General features: G+C 42.2%; 1 protein-coding gene across 2 annotated transcripts in view; it reads left to right on the top strand.

Annotated features, from left to right (window-relative positions):
* Positions 1-21,643, top strand: part of LOC146198921 (cytosolic carboxypeptidase 1-like) — a 63,171-nt gene that overhangs the window by 34,513 nt on the left and 7,015 nt on the right. For both annotated transcript variants that reach the window (XM_084594403.1, XM_084594404.1), the window contains exons 14-24: positions 1,176-1,310; positions 1,893-2,112; positions 3,764-3,920; positions 5,071-5,282; positions 7,055-7,181; positions 7,752-7,823; positions 9,366-9,474; positions 15,172-15,301; positions 15,862-15,978; positions 18,475-18,651; positions 19,600-19,736. In XM_084594403.1, the coding sequence (XP_084450529.1) occupies positions 1,176-1,310; positions 1,893-2,112; positions 3,764-3,920; positions 5,071-5,282; positions 7,055-7,181; positions 7,752-7,823; positions 9,366-9,474; positions 15,172-15,301; positions 15,862-15,978; positions 18,475-18,651; positions 19,600-19,736 (1,593 nt within the window). The remainder of the gene's footprint in view (positions 1-1,175; positions 1,311-1,892; positions 2,113-3,763; positions 3,921-5,070; positions 5,283-7,054; positions 7,182-7,751; positions 7,824-9,365; positions 9,475-15,171; positions 15,302-15,861; positions 15,979-18,474; positions 18,652-19,599; positions 19,737-21,643) is intronic.

The following is a 21,643-nucleotide window of genomic DNA, read 5'->3' on the forward strand; positions in this document are numbered from 1 at the left end:
TGATATTACTGGAGTGTGAAGCAGTAGATTGTTTCAATGGCACTCCTTTTCGCAATCATAGACATTTCTTTTATGGCTTTCTACTACTTCTCTACTTCATCATCACAAAATTTTTGAGTAGTTAGCCCAAGCTTCAAATAATGCAGCACTAGTTAATTGAATGTTGGTGCAGTGAGCTCATTATACAGAGGTCAACCACCTCAACATGTTTGTTACACGAAGTTCGCAAATACATATGCTTCAAAAGAAGGCAGCATTGGGGAATTGGGAAACTAATAATATCAAGGAATTTGCTTCGTGAAGGTTTGTTACATGGTATTAAGTGTAAATCAGTCAATGGCTGTAGGCCCATTTTATGTCGACTGTTGAACTGCTGATCCAAGCCAAGTTTTCTAGATTTTCCTTTCTTCAAATAAAATTATCACAAAGAAATTGGGAGAACAAAAACTAAAACTAAAAAAAAAAAAAAAGTCTAGCAGGTCAATCTTGTTGCACGTGTACATTTAAGGTCTTTTGAGCTTCTTGGTGAAATTTGTGAAAAATCTTCAGTTAGAATTACCTTCTCAGGGAGAGCATCTGCCACCTCCAGAAAAATAAAATTGACTGCTGGAAGTGAAAAAGGTTTTCTTAGAGAATCATCCCAGAGTGACAGGATAAACAAGCACAACCTTTCAGAATATAATTGGCAACATTTGAGGGCACTGTGATCGCCTTTAGATAGAGGTACCTTAAGAAGAATACACTAACTTCATGTTCTTACAAGCCTAATGTTATATGGCATATTTACTTTTAGGACAAAGTTCATTGTTATTCATACAAGCTAGATTAACTAGCTTCACGAGCTGTGCAGAACATGCAAAAAGGTTTTATTAATAAAAGATACTAAAGCACTGTGCAACTATAACTTTGACGAGATAGTCATTGAATGCGCACTTTAACTAAAATGAATGTACAAGATGTGCTGTGAAGTTCTAGTGCTCATTCCGGAACATCCAAGCGCATGCAATGAATTCAGTTTAATTGTTACATTTAAAAAATGAAGCCGTTGTTAATAACGTCATCATCTGGACTTGTAGATGATGGTAAGGATGCATGATATCTGTGAAATGATGACAATGGTTTTTCTAGTGCAGTCACCTGTGCTCCATGTGCTATGTCATTCTCGGCTGTTGCAGGGATGTCTACGAGAAGGTGGCTCAAAACACCCAAGGCCTCGTGCCTTTGGTGAAGCTGGCCTTCCCCGAAACTGTGGGTCACTTGCATGGCGAACCCCTGGAGCGTTTCCACTCGTGCCGAAATTCAGCTGCCAGGTACGTAAGAAGGAAAATTGCACATCGTGCGCATAGCAGATTAACCCATAAAGAATCGCATAAATAAAGAAAAAGTTTTAAATGAAGTTGTCCCAAGTAACACATGCTGGCTGTAGAGAGGCTCCTTAAAAAAATGCTGAAGACTAGAAATGTCCTTAGTCATGAAAAGTTTTTTTTTTTTAATCTTTCCTTTAGTACTTCGTTTTGAACTGAAAATATGGCTGCAGGCTGTTATCCCCTGAGTTCTAATAAAATTAAATCCATAAATAAAGTGGCCAATGACATGGGTAGTAATATTGTGAAAGGAGGAGTCACAGAAAAACATTTGCAAAACATGGTTTGAGCATTGACATTATTGTTTGTCTCTGCCAGGAGAACTTAGTGCTGTTGCTTGTAGCTGTTGCACCAAGAACAAGAAGTGGAATCTTCATCAGCTTTTTTATAGTGCAGTGACGTAAATACATTATCCTGTGGGCTAAGCTACCCTAAGAGCAGTTTATTTGGTACTCGAGAGCTTAAGCTTATTTTTCATAAACCGCTTTTTGTTTCTGTTTTGCCTTCTTTTTCGGTTGCACTGTACAGAAACAAGATACTGGAAGAAGTGCGGATACGCCTGGAGAATGTCAAGGACTCTAGCAGTTTTCCCGTTGTGTACGACTATGACAGCCTTGTCCAAAATGGCCTGCTTCCATCAAAGCCCCTGGCCAACAATGATGTGCTGCAGTCTTGCCAAGGAACAGTTTGCGACCGACTCTGCTTTGAGTCTCGGTTTGAGGGCGGAAATCTTCGTAAGGCTATTCAGGTTGGTAGGCCATGTGGAGTATGTGGTGAATATTTTTAATGGACTGCAAAATATTTTTGCTTTTGAACGATTGCGAGTAATAATGCGGCATAGTTTGGAAATGATGCTGTATCCAAGAAGTTAGAAAATTAAAGCGGAAAACTCAGTGTAGCACTCGGGGAGAAAAAGAAAGTTCATATTTTCATTGCCCACCAATATGTATTTTCTTCTTTTTACCCCCCTTGTACATATGCAAAAATGTAATGAGTTTATGTATTTTTTGTTGGGCAAATTTGCATCTGGTAGGACTCTGAAATTATTGCAACTTAGCACGTGCAGTGGTTGAGAATTCACTATGCAATATCATGCAGACTGGGCACTTGGTACATAGAAAATGTCAGGCCATTATTAGATGCTGTGTTTATTTGCTCAGTGATGGCATTTTCCTTTGCTATAATATTTATAAAATTTTAGTAGCATGCGTCAATTTTACGGGGTTGTATATTGGCAAGAACTTAGTTTTTACCATGGAAGGGTGTTGGTTCATCAGCTGTGCGAGAAATACGGGAATACTTCAGGGAGGTACCGGGTGATGCCCAGGTAAGTCAGACGCTCTTTAATTCGGACACGGGCACGCTCGCTTTGATGTTATTCGGACTAGGGATCGCGTTGAGGTAAGATCTGCGTTGGCAGCAATCATCGAAATAAGCCTCTCCAAACCTTAACTCCTGAACTGCATTTAACAGTCACATAGTTTTGGTCTTGCTTTCCTTCTCGCTATGCTGCAACTGCAATCAGGTGCGTGCACTGCTTCGGACACTGCTCATCTACTTTTATTTTGGGGTGGTGTCACTCTGTCCTAAAGCCTACCCATATATCCCTCACGTGCGTCTACATGCTGCGCGATGGTCACGTGCATTTTCACTGCACTGCACGATTTACCGCGATGCTTCCCTGCATCGCACTACTGGAACGATATCGAAGGCCTTTACGATTTTGGAGCAGTTTTCATTGTTCCTGACAGTGTATGCGAAGGAAAGAACTTCACTGTGGTTCTCACTTGGGCTTCATTTCAAATGCAGCCAACCAACATTCAGGCGTTCATTGGATAAAATTACTATGATGCAAATGGTCTTTGGCAGTTCTTGCAAGTACATTCAACAGTTCAAACTTTCAATGAATTCAAACATTTTCTAATGGTCTCTTAAGGCCAAGATAACTACTGTACCACTCGTTTTAATTTCAAAACCGTTAGCGCATTGCTACAGTTCATGACTGCTACCTAGTTTCTACAGATTTTGTTGCTAAAAGAGATAATAATGCTCCTTTGGGTTGCAAAGGGTCAAAGGGAGAGATGATGATTTCTTAAATCTATGTGCTACATATACCCTGAGTCACAAGTCTTCAAGCAGAATAGCTTGCTTTTCAGCCATGTGTAATGAGGAGACTGTCACCTTTAAAGCTGTAGATCTGTGCAGAGTTACAAAAATGCTCGTTCTCATCTCTATGGAGCATTCAGTAAGGGCTCTACAAGAAGGTCCTAACGTCAGCCGTGTGGCCTGAAGACTTTTGGCCATGGTGAAGACTACGTGCTTACTTAATGTTGTGAAAGGGCACACCATCCAAAGCTCCTCATATGCCTTGACATGAGCCCAAGGAAATTTACTTCCAGATTGGGCCTAACGAGTACAACTTGCTGATGAGCCCTGACATCAACACAACCCTCCACCACCGATGGTTCTACTTCGAAGTGTCAGGCATGCGCAACGACATGGACTACACGTTCAACATAATTAATTTTGACCGTAGTGGAAGCCTGTACAAAGAAGGTAGGATTTTGTTAATGTTCAAGTCCATGCTATTGTGCTGCACATCCTTAATCCTTAATAATTGGGTAATGTTTCATGTGATGTGAAATGTTTCTTTTAATGAGAAACCACTGCTTCACGAGGTAAATTGAAAAGCAAGTGGTGTGTTGGAAACCTTGACCTCCACCTTTCAAAAAATATATATACATATATTTGAGCCTAGGAATTCTAGTGAGAAGAGAGTACAGAACCTCAAAGCTATCACCGCACCCAATCGGCCCACATGTTGAACTGTCACTGTCTCGCGCTGTGTATTTCATGTCGTTGTCTTCATCAACTTCCATCTATGCGTAATGAATCCAGACACACTGCTATCACACTACCCTCTTGAGGTGCGTCAAGGGGTCCCGAAATTGTATAGTGCGCTACCACTGAAGTCTCCATTTACCGATTTCGCCGATATTTGCCTGAAACCTGACCTTGAAACCATATCCTCAAATCGAAAGCGAAATTAAATGTGGTGTGCTTACATGCATACTTCATTTTTGGCCAAGTTATCTAAATCGGCTGCAATTCTTTTTTGGTTGTAGCATTCTTGCCTTTTGCAGGTAAGCATGCTGCACATTTAGAATAGCTGACCTGCGCTATTAGTGACAGATCTAACCATGGTGCCCGTTTCTCTGCACTCTCCACTGCCATTGCACCCCTGCAAACGACATGGAGTTCAGCTCTGTACTGTGGCAGTTAATGCTGCATAGTTGCTTACTGCAACTACTACTAGTCTCCTTAAAGAGTGGTGTCACTTGCCACTTGACAGAAGCCTATGCTGGGGCCTGGCTTTAAGTACTTTTGAATAAATCAAATCAGAGTGGCTTCACATCCTTTGTTTACGTTACCAAAAGCAGCACCACAAATTGGCTGTTTTGCCATGTGAGTCATACTTGCTACTCTAGCACTGCTTTGAAGGCAGCTTGGCCTTTTGCAGCTTAAAATTCAAAGTAAGTGTGCACTCAAATTTCAGTTCAGTTTTTGACACACAGTTGAAAGGAGGAAATGTTGGCAGTGAGAGTGAAAGGTACTCCACGCATCAAACCTTCACATTCAAAGCTGTGTTGCGTGATGGAGCATCTGTTGCCATGGTAAATCTGACGTGGCAACTCTGCTGGTGCAGGCCAGTGCCCTTTGCTGTTTTCTGTCCAAGAAGCATCGTCCAGTGGCCGTGGTTGGTACCGTGCGGGTTGCGGCATCAGCTATCGGCGCAACCTGCATTGGCGTCCTGACAAGGGACCCCTCTTTACTCTGAGTTTCACTGTCCGCTTCCCCCATGCTGGGGATGTCTGCTACCTCGCCAACAACTTTCCTTTTGGCTTCTCCCTCCTTAAGGTGAGCACCTCTCTTCTGGACTTACACCCTTCCAAAGCTCCGTGTTGAACAAAAGCGTGCTGGTATCCCGCCGCAGCAGGGCAGTAGTTAGGGCACTCGGCTTGGCTTTTGTCGGGGAATCGGAGGGATCACAGCGGCCGCTTTTCAATAGGCATGAAAAGCAAGGAGCCCGTGTGCTGTTCGATGTTGATGCACATTAAAGAACCCCAGGTAGCCGAAATTTCCAGATCACCCCACTACAGCATCTCTCATAGACTGAGTCGCCTGGGACGTTAAACCCCATAAACCAAACCAAAGGCGAACTAGTGCACTCTGGGTATGTGGTAATATATACAGCGGTATTCAAGAATCTAATTGGCCAGTCTTTCTGTCATATAGGCGTCTCATTTTGGGCAACGATGTTACAATAGTAAATTGTGCAGAAGTCACAGAAAAAAAAAGCCTAGACTTTTGTTTTGAGCTAGCATTTGTGGCGTAAAAATATATGGCCAAGCAAAATTCATAAGAGTGAATACATTAGGGTTTCATGCTATATACGTCTAATTTTAATTTCTCCATTTGCATAAAGATTGTTAACCGCGAAAGATTTCTCACCCAGTGCGAATATAATACTCCAAAGTTTCAAAGCACCTTGTCACCTACCAGCAAAGTTAATGGTCGTTGGTGGACAAAAAGCTCTGCAGGTCAGACGTGCCAGTGTGGCACTTTGTAATATGCTACAGTGGCTTTAGAAGACATGTGCAAGACGTCTGTCGGCTTGGTGGTGTTTCTGCGCAAAATAATAACAATAAGCACCTGCTGTTCAACTCATAGTACTGTACAGCAGAATTTTTTTTGTGGTTTAGGAACTTTTGTGATCGGACCACATCGGCTCCATTGACTGCGGAAGACAGATTAGTGGGAATCCTGTTGCTGCCTATTCTCTGAATCAATTTGTCCTATTTCCTTTCTTTTACCAATGTGAAAAATGGTGTGCTTATTGGTCAAACTTCATTTATTATGAGATCCATCAGCCTTGTAAAAAAAAAAAGGCCGCTTACAAATTAGCTGAAATTGTGTTTGCAGTGTGTGAGAAGCCTGGTGGATCTATGATGGATCTAATCTAATTTATTGCGCTCGCTTTAAACGCAGTGTAACTAGGGGGTATCGTTCACAAAACTGAAGCAGCTTTGCAGTTGAACTCAAAATCTGGCTTTTCCTGGAGAAATGAAGTGGTAATAAAATACAGCCTGCAGTGCTAATTGTTATGCTTCTCTTCTTCTAGTTTCCTCGTAGTCTCACTCACGCTTACTGGAGACGCATATACAGTTGCTTGGTGGGCAGCTCTTATGGCTTCCACCAGTCTGATGTTGTTCTCCGGTTTATTTTTACCAGAATGCCCAAGGGGCTTGGATTGTCATCTACAGTTATTTTTTTTTTTTAGCAAAAAGAAAAAAATCGGACAAACCTGCTTCACCTCTAAGCTATCGCAAGCATGTCTCCAAGAGTGTCAAGCTCAAAGGTTTGAACTGATAGGTACAAACTAGTGGTTTGTGTGAAGTGAAAAAACCTAGTGTGTAAGATGTGTGGGTCTGGCAACTTTAGCATGACTACAGCATTAGCGTAAAATCTAACGCGGCGAAGTTTCCATCCACCAGAATGCAATTGACTAAAAAGCACATACGTTTTAAACCCCCGGCACACCTGGCGGTGAGGTGGACCGACGCTCTTTTGAGAGTCTACTGCATCGAAACAAGCTTTATTATTTTTCTTTTTTTTTTCATGGTCTGCAGGCACACCTTAACCTTTGGCTCTGCGCATTCGACCGGAGCATCACATTCCTGGAGCATCACGAGTTGTGCAGGACCATGGCTGGCAACCCTGTGCCTTTGCTGACTGTCACAGCCCAGCCCTTGGAATGTAAGTTGCCAGTGGTTTAACAGGCAGATTTTAATTCCACTTGTAGTTGTGGAACCATGGCAGTCTACTTTCCAGGAATTTATTATAGAAACCTCCTTACTGCGAACTTTAGAATATACATGGAATGAATGCCTCCCCACTGTTACATTTGTTTTAAATAGGCTCGGCTCTGGTCTCAGCAGGAGTTCCGATGGGGTGAGGCTAACAATAGGTGAGGCACTGAAAAACGTTTGTGATTATAACTTGCATAATTATTCATAGAATTTGTGAGTAAGGTCATTGCTTAACTCTAATGAACTGATAAGAGCGAGTTGGTGGGCTAGTTGGTTTTGCATGGTGAAGGAACAGCGCAAGGGACGGGACACTGCGCCTTGTGTTTGTGCTTCCTTGTGTCCCGTCCCTTGCGCTGTTCCTTCACCACTAATGAACTGCTCATAGAATCTGTACTTCCAGCGATATATTAGAAACCCTAATTGTATGGGTGAAAGGTTGAGTGGAATGCTTGGCTTTTGTGCCATAGTGGTCACTGTCGCATCTTGTGCTTTCCTGTCCTGTTCTTTGCATGAACAGTGTCGAGACCGCACATACTGCTGATGGCTCGAGTACACCCTGGTGAAACAAATTCCTCCTGGATAATGAAAGGTGGGTGTGTTCTGAAAAAAAAACAAAACAAAGTATTTCTAAGTGATCTGGCACTAGCACTTCTGTTATTCTGCACCAGAATTGTATGTGAACACAAAATGCTTGTCTGTAGGAGGTAGCTTAGTATCATCTCACTGCACAGGAATGTCTTGTAACAGGTGGCTTACGTCCATTTGTGGCTTAGTCGAAGGATTTGGCCGCATTTTATCTGAAAATGTATCTGTGACCAGGCCCCTTGATGCTTTTTGTTTCTGCCCCGCAGGTCATGAATCCGATGGCTAAGGTGTTGTTTGTTACTGTATTGTGCACAGCTTGGTGGTTAAAGAAAGGGCAGTGTGTTTCACTGCAAATTACAGTTTTGTTTTGCTAAGCTTTCTGCTAAAAAACAATCTAGTTCATTCTGTTATAACATTGTGTACATTAATCACCCGTTTCATGCATACGCCTTTAGCGGCGTCGTTTGCTCTGAAACATATCTGAGTAGCTGTAGAAACCAGGTTTAGCATGCCACATATCAGATATGCTACAGATGCAGTGAGTATGAAGCAGGTATAGTTATATCCAAGACTCTGGCCTGCATATTGTATCAAGCAAATGTTAATGGTGTCATTGGGTGAAACAGCATCAGAGCTGAGGGATTTACTGATGTATCTGTGCTCTCATGTATACACCTGCATCACACTTTCGCCTCTCACTTTGCTCTTTCTGTCTTCTCTGTGCTGCCAAAAATTTAATTACAGTGCAAGCAAATTTTATTATAACTCTATAACAGCGTCATAACAGGCAGGAGTTTCATGCTAGTCACAGTTGGCTGGATATCTCACAACACGAACTGTGCTAGTTTCTAATACACACTATCACACTGGAATGACGTGAATGTTTATTTGACAGCAGAGCTGTAGTTTTAATTTTTGGTCACATAACCGGCATGCACAAAAAGCTTTCGTGCGCTGCTAGTCAACTGTTGTTTGCACCTAACAATATTGAAAGGTGGCTTACGCGCTAGCTATCATCATTTACACTTCATAAGTTCATCAACTGTCTCCCATAACATCACACTGCTGACACCAGCAGCAGTGGAAGAGCACAGGATAAGTGTATTGTCAGTAATTCACTTAATAAATTGATACTCCTAGGAGTACCAATTAAGAAAGCTTGCTGGCTTAGTTTAGAACCACAGAGTTCTAGAAATTCATTGGAATAAACCAAGCCAGAACAAGCAGCGAAGCGCCTACTATACCACCCAGGTAATCGTGTTGTGCATAGAACGTATTTTGGCGAGCTGCACGATAGCATATGTAGAACACTGCTGTTCTATATATTTGAGGTCATAAATTCAACAAACCTGAATCGAAACATTGCCGTCCGTACGTTCATTAAAGTTTTGTTAGAGAAATTTCTTAATGCTGAGTTGTGTGTGGGCAGACTGTCCAATGGCTGTCCTTTCAACAAAAGGAAATTTTGTATGGAGCAACTACTCTGACATTTTTATTTTTAAACATGATGGTTTTTAATATAAGCATATCTCTTATTTACTTTCAGGGATAATTGACTTTCTTCTGAGTGACAAGCCAGTGGCACAGCGACTGCGTGAAACCTTTGTTTTCAAGATAGTGCCAATGCTAAATCCAGATGGAGTCATCAATGGATGGTACAAGTTTCTTACTTGCATTTAATGGTGTGGATTTGTGGTGGAATGCCTTTATGGCAACATTATGAGCATGTTTCGATGTGAGTTGTGTCTTTTCAGTCATGCAGGACTGCTTTTTAGATTAAGCATTCTGCATTTAAAATTGTATGAGATAAGTGGAATATATCGCATATCTTGTAAATAAAATACCCATATAGAGGGTATGCACTGGCGCCCGCATGGCCCCCAACTACGCCGCCAGTCGCCATACTTCTGTTGCATGTAGCAGACGATGCCCTCCACTAGCATGCTTTTCTTGCGTGGCACGAGAGATTCAGCCGGCTGCCGCCATGTGCGACAACGGCAAGAAACTATGTCACAAATAAACGCCACTTCGGATGAGCAACTGCGCTGCTTACCGCTACTCTAGCCGAGATCAATCGAGCAACAGGACCATTGACGCCATGAGCTGATTCAAAGTGCAGATAATGGTCACTTGCAGCAGCGCTTTCATGAAATCGGAGATTCAGAATTTGGAAGCCTTATTGTTACCACAGTAGAGAAATGATTTTTATTTTACATAAAGGTTGCCATCCACTGTCACAATTAATGTGTAGCTCATTAAGGCACCAACTGGGCTTAGTGTATAGTGGTGGCTCATTTTTGCACTGTGCAGCTGATATTCGGTAGTCCACGCTTCATCCGTGTCATGTCTGCCTTTCATGTTGGCATCTGTAAACACTGTCACTGCACATATAGTGCAGTGACTGACTTAAACTGCCAGGTTACTGAGCTAGGTGGCAAGCTTGCATTATTGCCATGGCGCAAGCATACATTGTCAGCATGTGTACAAGGAAAAAAAAAATTATTGTATTTTATTGGGTTTTATGGTGCATAGGCAACTAAGGCCATCGTGCACCAAACACAGTTGAGTTTGGGTTGTGTTATGTGTTATTATTTACAGTTATTAGTGTTATTATGTAGTGTGTTAGCGTTATTATGTACAGTTATGCCACAGTTTGTTTAGAACATTGCTCTCTTTGAAGAAACTGAGAGCACGAAAAAATTCGACAAGGGCATTTTCTTCGAGAAGTTTGTTTGGATGGAGTGGATTTTGTTCACTGTAGAGAGCTATGAAATGCTTTTTTCTTATTTCCTAGGGCATTGTTTAATAATGTAATCGCCAGGGTGGTCTCGACACCCCTCGAAAAACGAAGTGCATGCCCCAAGGACTAATTTCAACGTCCGAAGCAGGACGAAGTCACATATCGTTTCATACGTACAGCTTTGAGGAAATTATAATTTGCGCCCATCCTGCACTTGTTCTAGGTGCACCTCGTCCAAAACGTTCGCAGGTAACTCTGAGGCTAAACTCTGAAGCGCCATGTCCAAGTCACATATGCAGAAGAGATGGAAATCAAGGGTTCTGCGCAGAATAGTCATCCAGAATAATGTAAGAGCACCATAACTCACCGCAGAACCACATGCGGCTTTCCATATTGACGGAAGGGCAGTTTGTCACAGTTGTCTGAGCTTTCATTCCGGAATAGAGGGAAACCGAAGTCGCGAATAACATTTATCGCTGCGTCCTTTTCTCGTACCTTGGCTCAAGCAGTGCTACCCAGTGCTCTTGCACCCTAAGTGGCGCTTGTTTACGCTGCATTTTAATGCAACTATCGAGGGCAACAGTTACAGGTCCAATTTCCGATGCATGCGGGTTCTAAGTGACAACATGAATGTAACACACGAGCCACCGTAACATGACAAAAGCATGCTTTCGGAGCAAAACTGGCAGAAGTTTGTCCGCTACGTGCACCCCAAAAATGGGAGCCGGCGGCGTAGTTGGGTGCCATGTGGGCACAGTGCACACCACCTATATATATATAACCGTACTAGCTGGTTTTAAAGTTTCTGGCTGAAAGCAGATGCTTAAAGGGGCTGAAGGGCAAAATTCACAGTTTTCATTTTGAAAAGTACCTTAAAAAGTTTGTTTTTATCTACAGAGTAGAAAATGACAAATATTAGTTTACTGAAGTGTTAGTGCTTTGTTGCTGCATGTCTCAAAGTTTCTGCAAGTTCTGTTTGTCAAATGTGCCTTTAAATTCAAAAAGAACCGTTTGGGGAGTGGATAACTGCATTTGAAGTTTTCATTTTTCACATTTCCCAATGCATGAGTATTGCTGCAAGGAATATAATGAAGAACATGGAAATACAAATTTTGCATAAAAAATTTGTTTCTGAAGCAAATTACTATATTGAACATGCTATTCCTTAAGATGAGATTGCACTCTTGAAATATAACTAGAGAGAAGCGATGAGTGTTCCCACTGCTGCATCCAGCTTGACCGTGCCTGATGAAACACCGAGAGCTTCCATGGCTGCTTGAAGCGCAGGCGCACGCTTTGGCGGTCCCTAATCATGCCACAGAGCGAATTCTGGGGCTGAGGCACTACAACATATACGGCATCATTTCGTGGCTCCAAGGAGCCATAACTGTACTGGTGAAAACATTGCTTCAAATTATGCAGTCAAATTCACATTGTCAAATACGAAACCGTACATACTCTTCAAATTGTCTGGGATTTCGAATTACTTATGGTATCAAGGTTTATTGCATATCATCCTTTATTGAGATCTGGCAAAAGTGGATCAAGCGTTCGCCTTTTGGTTTCACATTCAACTTGAAGGCCTTCTAGTTTCTTTCTTTTAAACGGTGGGCTTAGCCGGGTATATTGAAAAGCTTTTCATAAAATTTCATCTAGAGAAATTTTTGGCATTAGCCTTGATTATTCGTAAAGCTTATAATGATGTTCGAACAATGCATATTACACTAGGAGGTCTCAAGGTGAAAACTGCCGTTAGGGGGGCTCCTAACAATAAGCACATACAAGGTGATACAAAATGCAGCAAACAGTGATAACACGAGTGCAGTGATTGATATTTTAAGCTAGAAGTAACAAGCAAACAGCCAAACGCAGTGAACAAAAAGGAAAGTGGCTTATTGGCCGTGTTGGTGAACATTATTTTAAAGCAGCGCTAGAACATGGACAGATAGAAAGAATAGAATGTGTGTTTGTCTCTTTCAATCTGTCTGTGTTGTAGTGCTGTTGTAAAATGGGAAGAACTTGAATTAGTTCTTTAGGCATCAGTCCATATACGTATGAAATGTTTAATTTGAGATAAATGTAAAGCACATGATTTAATTTCAAAAGGCTGTGTTCCATAGTATTATGCCAGCACATTTAGCGGTAAATGTTCTATTCTTTGCAAATAATGTTATTTCTATTGTTAGGTCACCAATGAAAAATGAAAAAATCCGGAGTTTTGTGATTTATTAATAGGTACATGATGAGCAATAACTTGAAAGGAAAAAGTTGGCGGAAAGGCAAAGTATTTAGCTGACAGTAAAGTGGGGCTGAAGAGAGAGAGTAGTGGGTAAATATCATTAACTGCTTGGTTTTGAAGGTACTGAATGTGAAATAAATATACGTAGAGTATGCATTACTCAAAGAAGACGAGCATTATGAGAGACGACTATGTGTAAGAGCATAGTACAGTAATAAATAATATGGTGTTGAATTACATAATGACCAAATGAAATCTTTCTTATTAAATTTTAAGCGTGCGGGTTAAATTGCAGTTTGGCTGTGTCAGAGCTAGTAGAATGTGCCTGTTATGCAGTCTTCAGCCTGAGTTGAATGGAATATAATGAGCTTGGTTTTAATATGTCGAAGGTGAACTTTGCACTGCAATAAAATATTATTGAGATCAGTGACATCTAGTCTCATATTTTTCAGATGTGAACATTGTGGTGCCGTTCATGTTTAGAGTACAGTTAACATAACTCAACAAGTTGGGCAAATCATTATTATATAACAGGAAAAGTAAAGGACCCAAAAATAGATTCTCGAGGAACTCCTGTGGTTAGATTTTGGAGATAACATGTTTACTTGAACAATTTGGGATCGGTTAGATAGATACCTTTAAAGATGTAAAGGTTGACCACGAATTTCTAAACAGGTTAGTATATGCAGAGGGATGCAGTGGTTAATTATATCAAAAGCTTTGGTTAGATCAAAAGATACTGCTCTAAAGATGACTATTATCAATGGCATTTTTAATTTTGGCAGTAAAGGTAAGAAAGCAAGTTCAGTGGAAAATCCTTGACAGAAACCAAATTAGTGAGTTGAACGTATGTTGAATTTTTACATGTATGCCACGAGTAGAGGAAAGATTAGTTTGTCGATAAGTTTACTAAAAGGAGGAAAGCACAAACTGGATGGAAGTTCAAGATAAATTTGTGGTTACCTTCTTAAACGCAGAAAAACTTTTGCGAACCTTTAGAATGTCAGGAAACTTACCAGAACAAAGTATTTTGGTAAATATAAATGCTAAATTGGGTGAACGCTTCTCTGTCAAATGTTTAGTCTTAAAAGGGATGGACAGAGCCTAAACCTGGCCCTGTTATTCTGAGAGCAAACACTTTATTTGGACATGTGGAATGCAAGCAAAAGGGAAAAGAGCAGGTTAGGCAATGTTGGCTGCTTATGGAGGTCTGCAGGTATAGCAGGATGGTCACTGAAAAGGCATTAGCAGTGTTGTTAGTGTCAGTGTATGCGCAAGTGTGTTTTTCATTTTAATTGGATGGGGGTCAGAATGCTTATTAGGAATTCATGAATGGGTTGTCAGTGGCAATGGGTGTCACCAGCATTTTTCAACTTTTTTCTTTGATAGTCATGTTTGCGCATTTTGAAATTGTCGAAAGTTTGTCTGGTCAGTAGCACGAACCAGCTGCATAAACTCATTCGAGTTGAATAACGATTGAGTAAATGATTTACGATAGCAAGGCTTTGTAGAGTTAGTGCGCATATAAATAGGTTATTGATCGATGCTGAGGGCTAAGTTATACTAGGTTATACTAGCAGTATGAGCTAAGGTAATATTAGACTGAATATGGTCAGTTAATCTTCTCATGCATACAGGCCTCATATGAGGACATATATTTATCTTGATATAGAAATTTTTTACTTGCTGGGAGCTTGCTGCTAGCTGCATGAAGTCTAGAACATGTCTAGCTTCCTAACATGTTTCATAGATGACACTAGCCTTCGATCGGGTGGCTGGGATGCAGCATTCTTACGATCCAGACCTATCGGTGGCAAATACCAGTCAGCTCATGTTGCCTGTTGCGATAAACTGCAAAGCTTAACTCTGCCAATTTTATTGCGATGGCAATACTGCGCCAGGTTTCGGCCCATCGCGTCGTCCCGGGAAGGGCCACGTTTGATCTTGAACAGCCGCGAAGAAGGAGACGAAGAAGAAGTAGGCGACGAAAAAGAAGATGAAGAAAAAGACGGCAACGAAGAAGAAGACGAAGAACGCTTGGCAGCTAATGCTTTCGCTCCACATTCGGTTCAGAAGCATTGAACCCTTATCATTTATATGTGGGCTGGTAGCTTACGCTCTCGCGTCATACTCTTTAAGGATGAGCTTAAGTGTCCCCAATAATGTAGCACTTTACACTGATAGGGCGTGATAGGGGAATTATGTAGCAGGCAAAAGAAGCTTCCTCCGTTGCTATCGCAATTCAACTAGGGTTTACCAGAGTTAAACAACTAATTTTTTTGTAACATGTCGGTGATGTGAAAGATGTGACGAAATTTTTTACTCGCACTTGGTGTAAATTAAAGTCTGTCTGTCTCCATTCATCTGGTGCAGCCACCGCTGTTCTCTGGCAGGCCAGGATCTGAACCGGCAGTGGTCCTTTCCAGACCCAGACTTGCACCCGACCATCTACCACACCAAGGCACTCCTGCTCTACTTGGCACACATGGGGCGCACTCCCCTGGTAATTATTAATTATTACTAAGGGAAATAGGCGATGAGAAACATGACTATCACCTGATGAATCATAGAGTCTGTAGTTACGTATAATCAGGGTGAGGATGTCCGCTGTGCTGTGTGCTTTTCTCCGTGAACTTCCGCCCAGCACTGCCAGTCTTGCTCTGGTACCACATATGCTCATCTTGTGGTTACCCCACTAGCCTTAGTGCATTCTCCAGTCTACTTGATAATTCATGCCTGTGCGTTCTGTATGTCATACCAATCTGTAACGCAAACTAATTTTGATGTGTTAGTGTAATGTTGCATGCATGAGGTTAATTATGATTGTTTTTTTTCATATTTCTGCAAGGCATCAGAAATGCACAGGACTGTAATGCCTCAACTGCAGGTCATCATAAATGCACTAGAACGTAGTGCTTTATACTATCAATAAAGCCATTTAACAACCACTGGAGGTGGCGTTACTGTTCCTTTGTAAATGGCAACAATGTCGTGTTAATTTTCTCACCTGGGTACTGTATATTCCACGTTTCTCAAATGTGAGAACTTGTGTTGTTGCTGCAGGTGCTATGTGACTTCCATGGCCACTCACGGCACTTCAATGCGTTCCTCTACGGCTGCTCACCATCACGGGCCTGGTCATTGCACGACAAACCTCAAGAAGATGACGATATTTGTGAGGCAAGCACCTTAATTATGACTGCCTCAAGTACCTTAATTCATTGTTTGGTTTGTTAAATGTACATGCAGGTGTCAAGCACTAGGTAATCTGTGTTCCTAAGATGTCAAAACTTTCTTATGTGCATTTCCTGAATGTCTGCTGGGTATTGCCCTATTCCAGGACCAAGAAGCCACATTTCAAATAATCTATTGTACATCTTTATGTGCTTCCCTTTTTTTGATGCTTTGCTTAGTGTTTTTTTTTACCACCACATGCTACGGCATTTTTTGCATGTTCATATGCACATGTGTGCCAGCATTAGGGGTTGCATGCATGCATGTATAATTCAGCATTTCAGTGTTATATTCTGCCAAATGCAAGCAGGCCATATCTGTGTTCACACTCTGGTTTCTTGTGAGAATGCTAATGCTTCAAAGGGTGCCGTTCAGAATAGCAATAAAGCAGTCATTACATAAGCTCTTCTTGATGACTGTTAGTAAACTCATGACACGCTTTAGTCAGTTGTCAGCCCTTTTAAGGAAGCCTGCGTAAAAACGCATCTGGAATCGCTTCTTCGTCTTCACCTTGGAACATTTTTATTTACTTTTAGACTAAATGCAATTAAAATGCACATTCTTGATCAGTTTCTTACGCTGATTTCAAATACCGTATTTACTCGCGTAATGAACCCACCTTTTTTCCAGATAAGTTGACATAAATTTGGGGGGAGGGTTTATTACACGGGGAAAAAAAATTTAGATATTTTTTAGGTCGAAATTTCATGTCACAATGAAGATAGGAAAATCGCAATCCCAACCTTACCTTTATAGTAAAAACACGTACGCGATGAATGGGAATTAAAAATTCATTTTTATTTTCATGCTGCTGGCTGCTTATGGTCTATCTCACTCGGGCTCGCTATCTGAATCCACGCTTCAACTGGTCCGCTATCTGAATCCACGTCTGGTCCGCGTTCCCGATTTGCGACAGCAGGAACTTTTTGTCCTCACGGATCCGAATGACAAAGCGGTGGAAATCACGCACTTTGTCCCCACAGTCTGCCGGCAGCCGCTGGCATAACGTAGTACGCCTTCTGAGGCACAACCCGTTCCGGCGCATGAAACGAGTCGTCCAACCACTGCTCGCCTTAAATTCACTCGCGGCAATGCCGTGACTTCTTGCAGTGGCCCGCGCGTGATTCTGTATCAGCTCGTGGGATACGGCACATCCTTCGTTGCGGAGCCTCTTCACATAGCTCAGAACTTCTTCCTCGACGCGAGGAAACTTGCCCTGCTTTGGCCCGCGAAAGGCCCAGCGATCTTTCTTCGTCGCTCTGAGTTCCTCTTGTTGATTCCTCCAGTAGCGCACACGCACGGGGTCTACACTAAAATGCCGTCCAGCCGCGCGATTGCCATGCTCCAAAGCATGCTCCACGACTTTGAGCTTAAAACCGGCCGTGTAGCTAGCGCAACGCCCCATCGCACAACGCTCAGAAAATGCACAGCACGCACGAAATAATGCAAAGGTCGTAGCGAAGCACTTAAACAGCAACAAAATAGGACTGGCGAAATGGCGACCGACGCTGTCCAAGTGCGTTGTCTTTACTTCGTTCTGCCGCCGCCGCGCATGCATGGCGCTATAAGCAGAGGTTTGCATGGCGCTATAAGCGTGCAGTCGACGCCCGCGTCACCCGCGTTCGCGTCGCCGGTGTTCAGCATCGTTGGCTTCAAATGATGTTTATTTTATTACTGCGCGATCAGACAATTTTATAATCGTCGACAGTTGACAGCGCCGGCCAATTGAGCCGAGATAACGCGAACATGCTGAACACCGACCCTGCGGGCGGGTGCGCGTTATTTACGCGACGTAAAAAAAAAATTCAATTTTCGACGACAAAAGTGGGGGGTGGGTTCATTACGCGAGTGGGTTCATTACGCGAGTAAATACGGTATGTTATTAGTTTTTTTGATGTGCTGCTTATTAGTTTAGTATACATTATAAAGAATAGAATGTAGGAATTACTTTTTTAATTAGTCATCTTACAACTTGTTGAAGTTCAAAGTGGGGAAAAGTGATTTATGAGCCATATAAATTATAGTGCACAAAAAAATTAGCAAGTGCAAAATGAAAAATCTGTTCCCAACATTGTATAGTTTAATCATTCAGAAGCATGCTGAAGTAAAAGTTATTTTTTTATCTGCTCTAGATGCGAATATATTTTTCATGTAAACTAGCAAACTGTCAAAAATGTGTTTTGAGAAAAGGAGAAAAATGAACAGAGATGGGATTTATTCAGCTCGTTTGCATCTTATAAAGTGGAATTAATTATGCAGGGAGTAAATAATTTTGTTTGTGTGTAGAAGACGGGGGGTAGTTTTTCAAAATTTCATTGTCAAAAAGTTGATTTTTTTTTTTTTGCAATTTTCGGTCCATCAAGAGCGCTGTCCACCTTTACATCTAACACTGCTTGTGTGTATAAGGCAGATATTGACAGCAACTTGGCATGTGGCGTGCAGGTTCTGGCAGCAATCTTGCACCAGGTGAGCCCTGCGTTCACATTCGAGTCTTGCTGCTTTGATGTGGAGCGAAGCAAAGAGGCAACAGCCCGTGTGACCGCTTGGCGCCAACTTGGCGTCCGGCTCAGCTACACATACGAATGCTCCACTGCTGGCTGCGATCAGGGCATGTACGCTGTGAGTATGCAGTTGTAGCCGCATATCGCCACTTAAGCTGAAGTCTGCTTTCCTCTCTGTGAGCCACATGTTTTTTGTGGAGGGCATCCCTGTTAATATGGACATCTTGTAAGATGCAACACTTGTTTCTGGGCTAGTTGGTTCATGTTTTCAAGCTGGAATCCTTTTTAACACAACACGTAAGAGACAGGACAGGCACTAACTCACAAATGTTTATTCAGAAAGAATGAGAGGGCATGGCATCATGAGCAATCAATCACAAGCAGTCCCAGTCTACATCTGCCAAAACACTAAAACTTGCAAATGTCAACTCATGTTCACCAATATAATGATATTAGATAGAAGTCCTGACACTCTGCCACACGAACTGACGAACTGCTGGAAGCCTTTTATGCCAGAGAAAAGGCTGATATGTGTATCAGTGACACTTCTGTGTGCTTGAAGCAAAAAGAACAACTTTTATTGGCCACATGTGTGTAAAATGATGAGCTAGGGGATGATGATCGGATGTATACTCAAATATATACATGTACGCGCATTCTTTCTGAATATACAGTTGTGAGTTAGTGATTGTCCCTTATGCATTGCACTACAAAAGGGTTCCATCTTGAAAAAATCTTGTAAGACGAACACATTTTCATGGTCTTTTCAGGTTCTTCTGAGAGGTACTTGCTTTTCTTTTGAAAAGCATAGAATATAGCGCTTGTTAGTAGGTCATCATGGAACATTGCTCATGACAAGGTGAAACTCACTCTCATGTTTGTCCACACTTTTTCTCTCTTCTGTTTCTCTTCATGTTTCATGATGACTTACATTTATTTAGTTACATTTGCTGGTACTTCACAATTTTGCCAGATAATGCTGAAAACACAGTGCTTTCCATGTGCTGTTTTTCTCTGTAGGGATGATGTTCGGTCTCAATCAAATTTGTTAACTGCTGTATTGCAGGGCTACCACTTGGGCGTGGCTCAGCTTGAGGAATTGGGCATGCAGTTTTGCGAGGCACTTAGCCGTCTGGAGCTCACAGCTAATGGTGACGTGCAGCTGGGCCCACTGTGTGCTGAACTGTTGGATGTGTGTCGGCGGTATGTGCTTTGTTTTTTCTTTTCTAAAATTATTTCGTGTTGTTGAGGGTGGTTTAATTACAGTGAAGCACCAGACAAATGGGATAATCAGTTCACTTCCTGCAGGTCCCTGAGCCATGTGAGCTTGCTTGCAGGCTGTTTTAATGCCATTGGGCACTATGTGACAGGAAGAAGTACATTGCTTATGCGTCACTCAAAAATTGGCACGATTTTCTCCACTAAGAAGCACTCTGACAGCATTGTGGCTGTGAGGGTTGTATACTGGCTCAAAGTAAGTGACAGTTAAGACGTGTGTGGTCTGTACCGTTTATTTATAAAAATTCCATAGCTCTTTGCAGCTGTTTTAGCACTCTATCGGACTTCAAATCTTTAATTAATTTTGCAGCGAGGTTGGCACCGCCTAGAAAGCAACAGATTTTGATAATAAGTGAAAGGATGGTAATTAAAACCTCAATAATTGGAATTTTTTTATAATTCGACCTGCACTGTTTGGTACAGCCAAGCTTCATAGAAGACTAAAAAAGCCCATTCTGCCACAGATAATCAGAACTATGTGCCGCCGCGTTTGGGCGGCCTGAGCCCAGCACAGGGCCAAAGAAACACCCCTCTGATAGGGCGGCATAGTTACAAGGCTGCATACTTCCGAAATGGGGAGAGAAGATAAAAAAGGTAAAACCATGGAAGAATGGGTCCACCAAACCGGTGCCATAACCAGTGGGGTGGTTGGCGGCGCTGGAGGGCAGGTGGATGGCGGCCGGCCATGGCGGCAGGGTCTTTTTCTTTGTTCCGCGTCACCTCTGAGATTTGCAACTAAATGCTCATTAATTTGACTCTTGTCAATTCAGAAAAATGGATTGATCTTATGATCGGCGCAGTTTTACCCAACGCTCATTTAAGGCTACAGCGTCAGATGGGTGCTGCAGGTCTCACACCTGTTAGACCAGCTATACGCAAGTTCCGCGACATGTAGAGAGCGATACTGGAAATTCAATATGGCTGCCCGAAGGGCGGTCTGGCTAGATGGTGGCAACGCTGCGCTGGCAGAGGCAACATTGAAATTGATGTAGGGGTGTGCTGTTTTGTCGACAAAGCAGGCTCTGTTGTGCTGTCACCGTACAAGCATTTTGTGCTGTGCGTGTGCATTTCAAGTGCAGTAAAAACCACCCGACGCAGGGGTGGCTGGTCTGGTATGCAAAGCATTCGACTATAGAGGGCGTGGAGTGGCAGGTGTGACTTTTACTGGGGTGGCTTTAATTGCGACAAGGAAGGTGACACACAAACGTGTGCCGAGAGGGATAGCCAGAAATTCTATGGCTCTTATCCTATTCATGGTACTCATCTCAACACGAAGCGCACGTTAATGCCATTGTAGGTGTACGCTGACCCTGTATTCAGTGGCCCCGCTTTTCACCAGATTTCACCTTGCTGCCTAGACAAGCAAAATGCATATAATGATGGCGCTGGAAAGTGGCAATGATGGTCTACAGGGCTCATTTCTTTTGAAGCACCACCGGTAGATATCGATTTTGAACGAAAGTATTTTTCAGTAGTGGTCGCTAGATAATCAGCATAATTTCGGCTTTAAAGCGAGACTGGCTACAACTTCCTGGGTACCAAAAAGTCTACTGTTGCCCCACGTCGTCGTAAAATTCAGTGCATAATTCAAATTTGGTTTGCATGTGGTATTTTATGACTGCAAGCATTGCACACAAGGAATCGCGTGGAAGACATACAGTTATTTTTTACAAGAAATGTTGCGCTCAAGGGTAGTCCACTCAAAGGTAGTTCACATTTTACGTACAGTCAAGGTCACTGCTCCATGGTGATCCACTATATAAAATAATCAGGCGAAATGCGTTCCAAAAACTTTCATAGGTTTTTCAATGTTGATTCACAGAAAATCTGAG

Source organism: Amblyomma maculatum, chromosome 2 (assembly GCF_055883805.1).
Source record: "Amblyomma maculatum isolate TAMU_Amacu chromosome 2, ASM5588380v1, whole genome shotgun sequence".
Lineage (NCBI taxonomy): Eukaryota > Metazoa > Arthropoda > Arachnida > Ixodida > Ixodidae > Amblyomma > Amblyomma maculatum.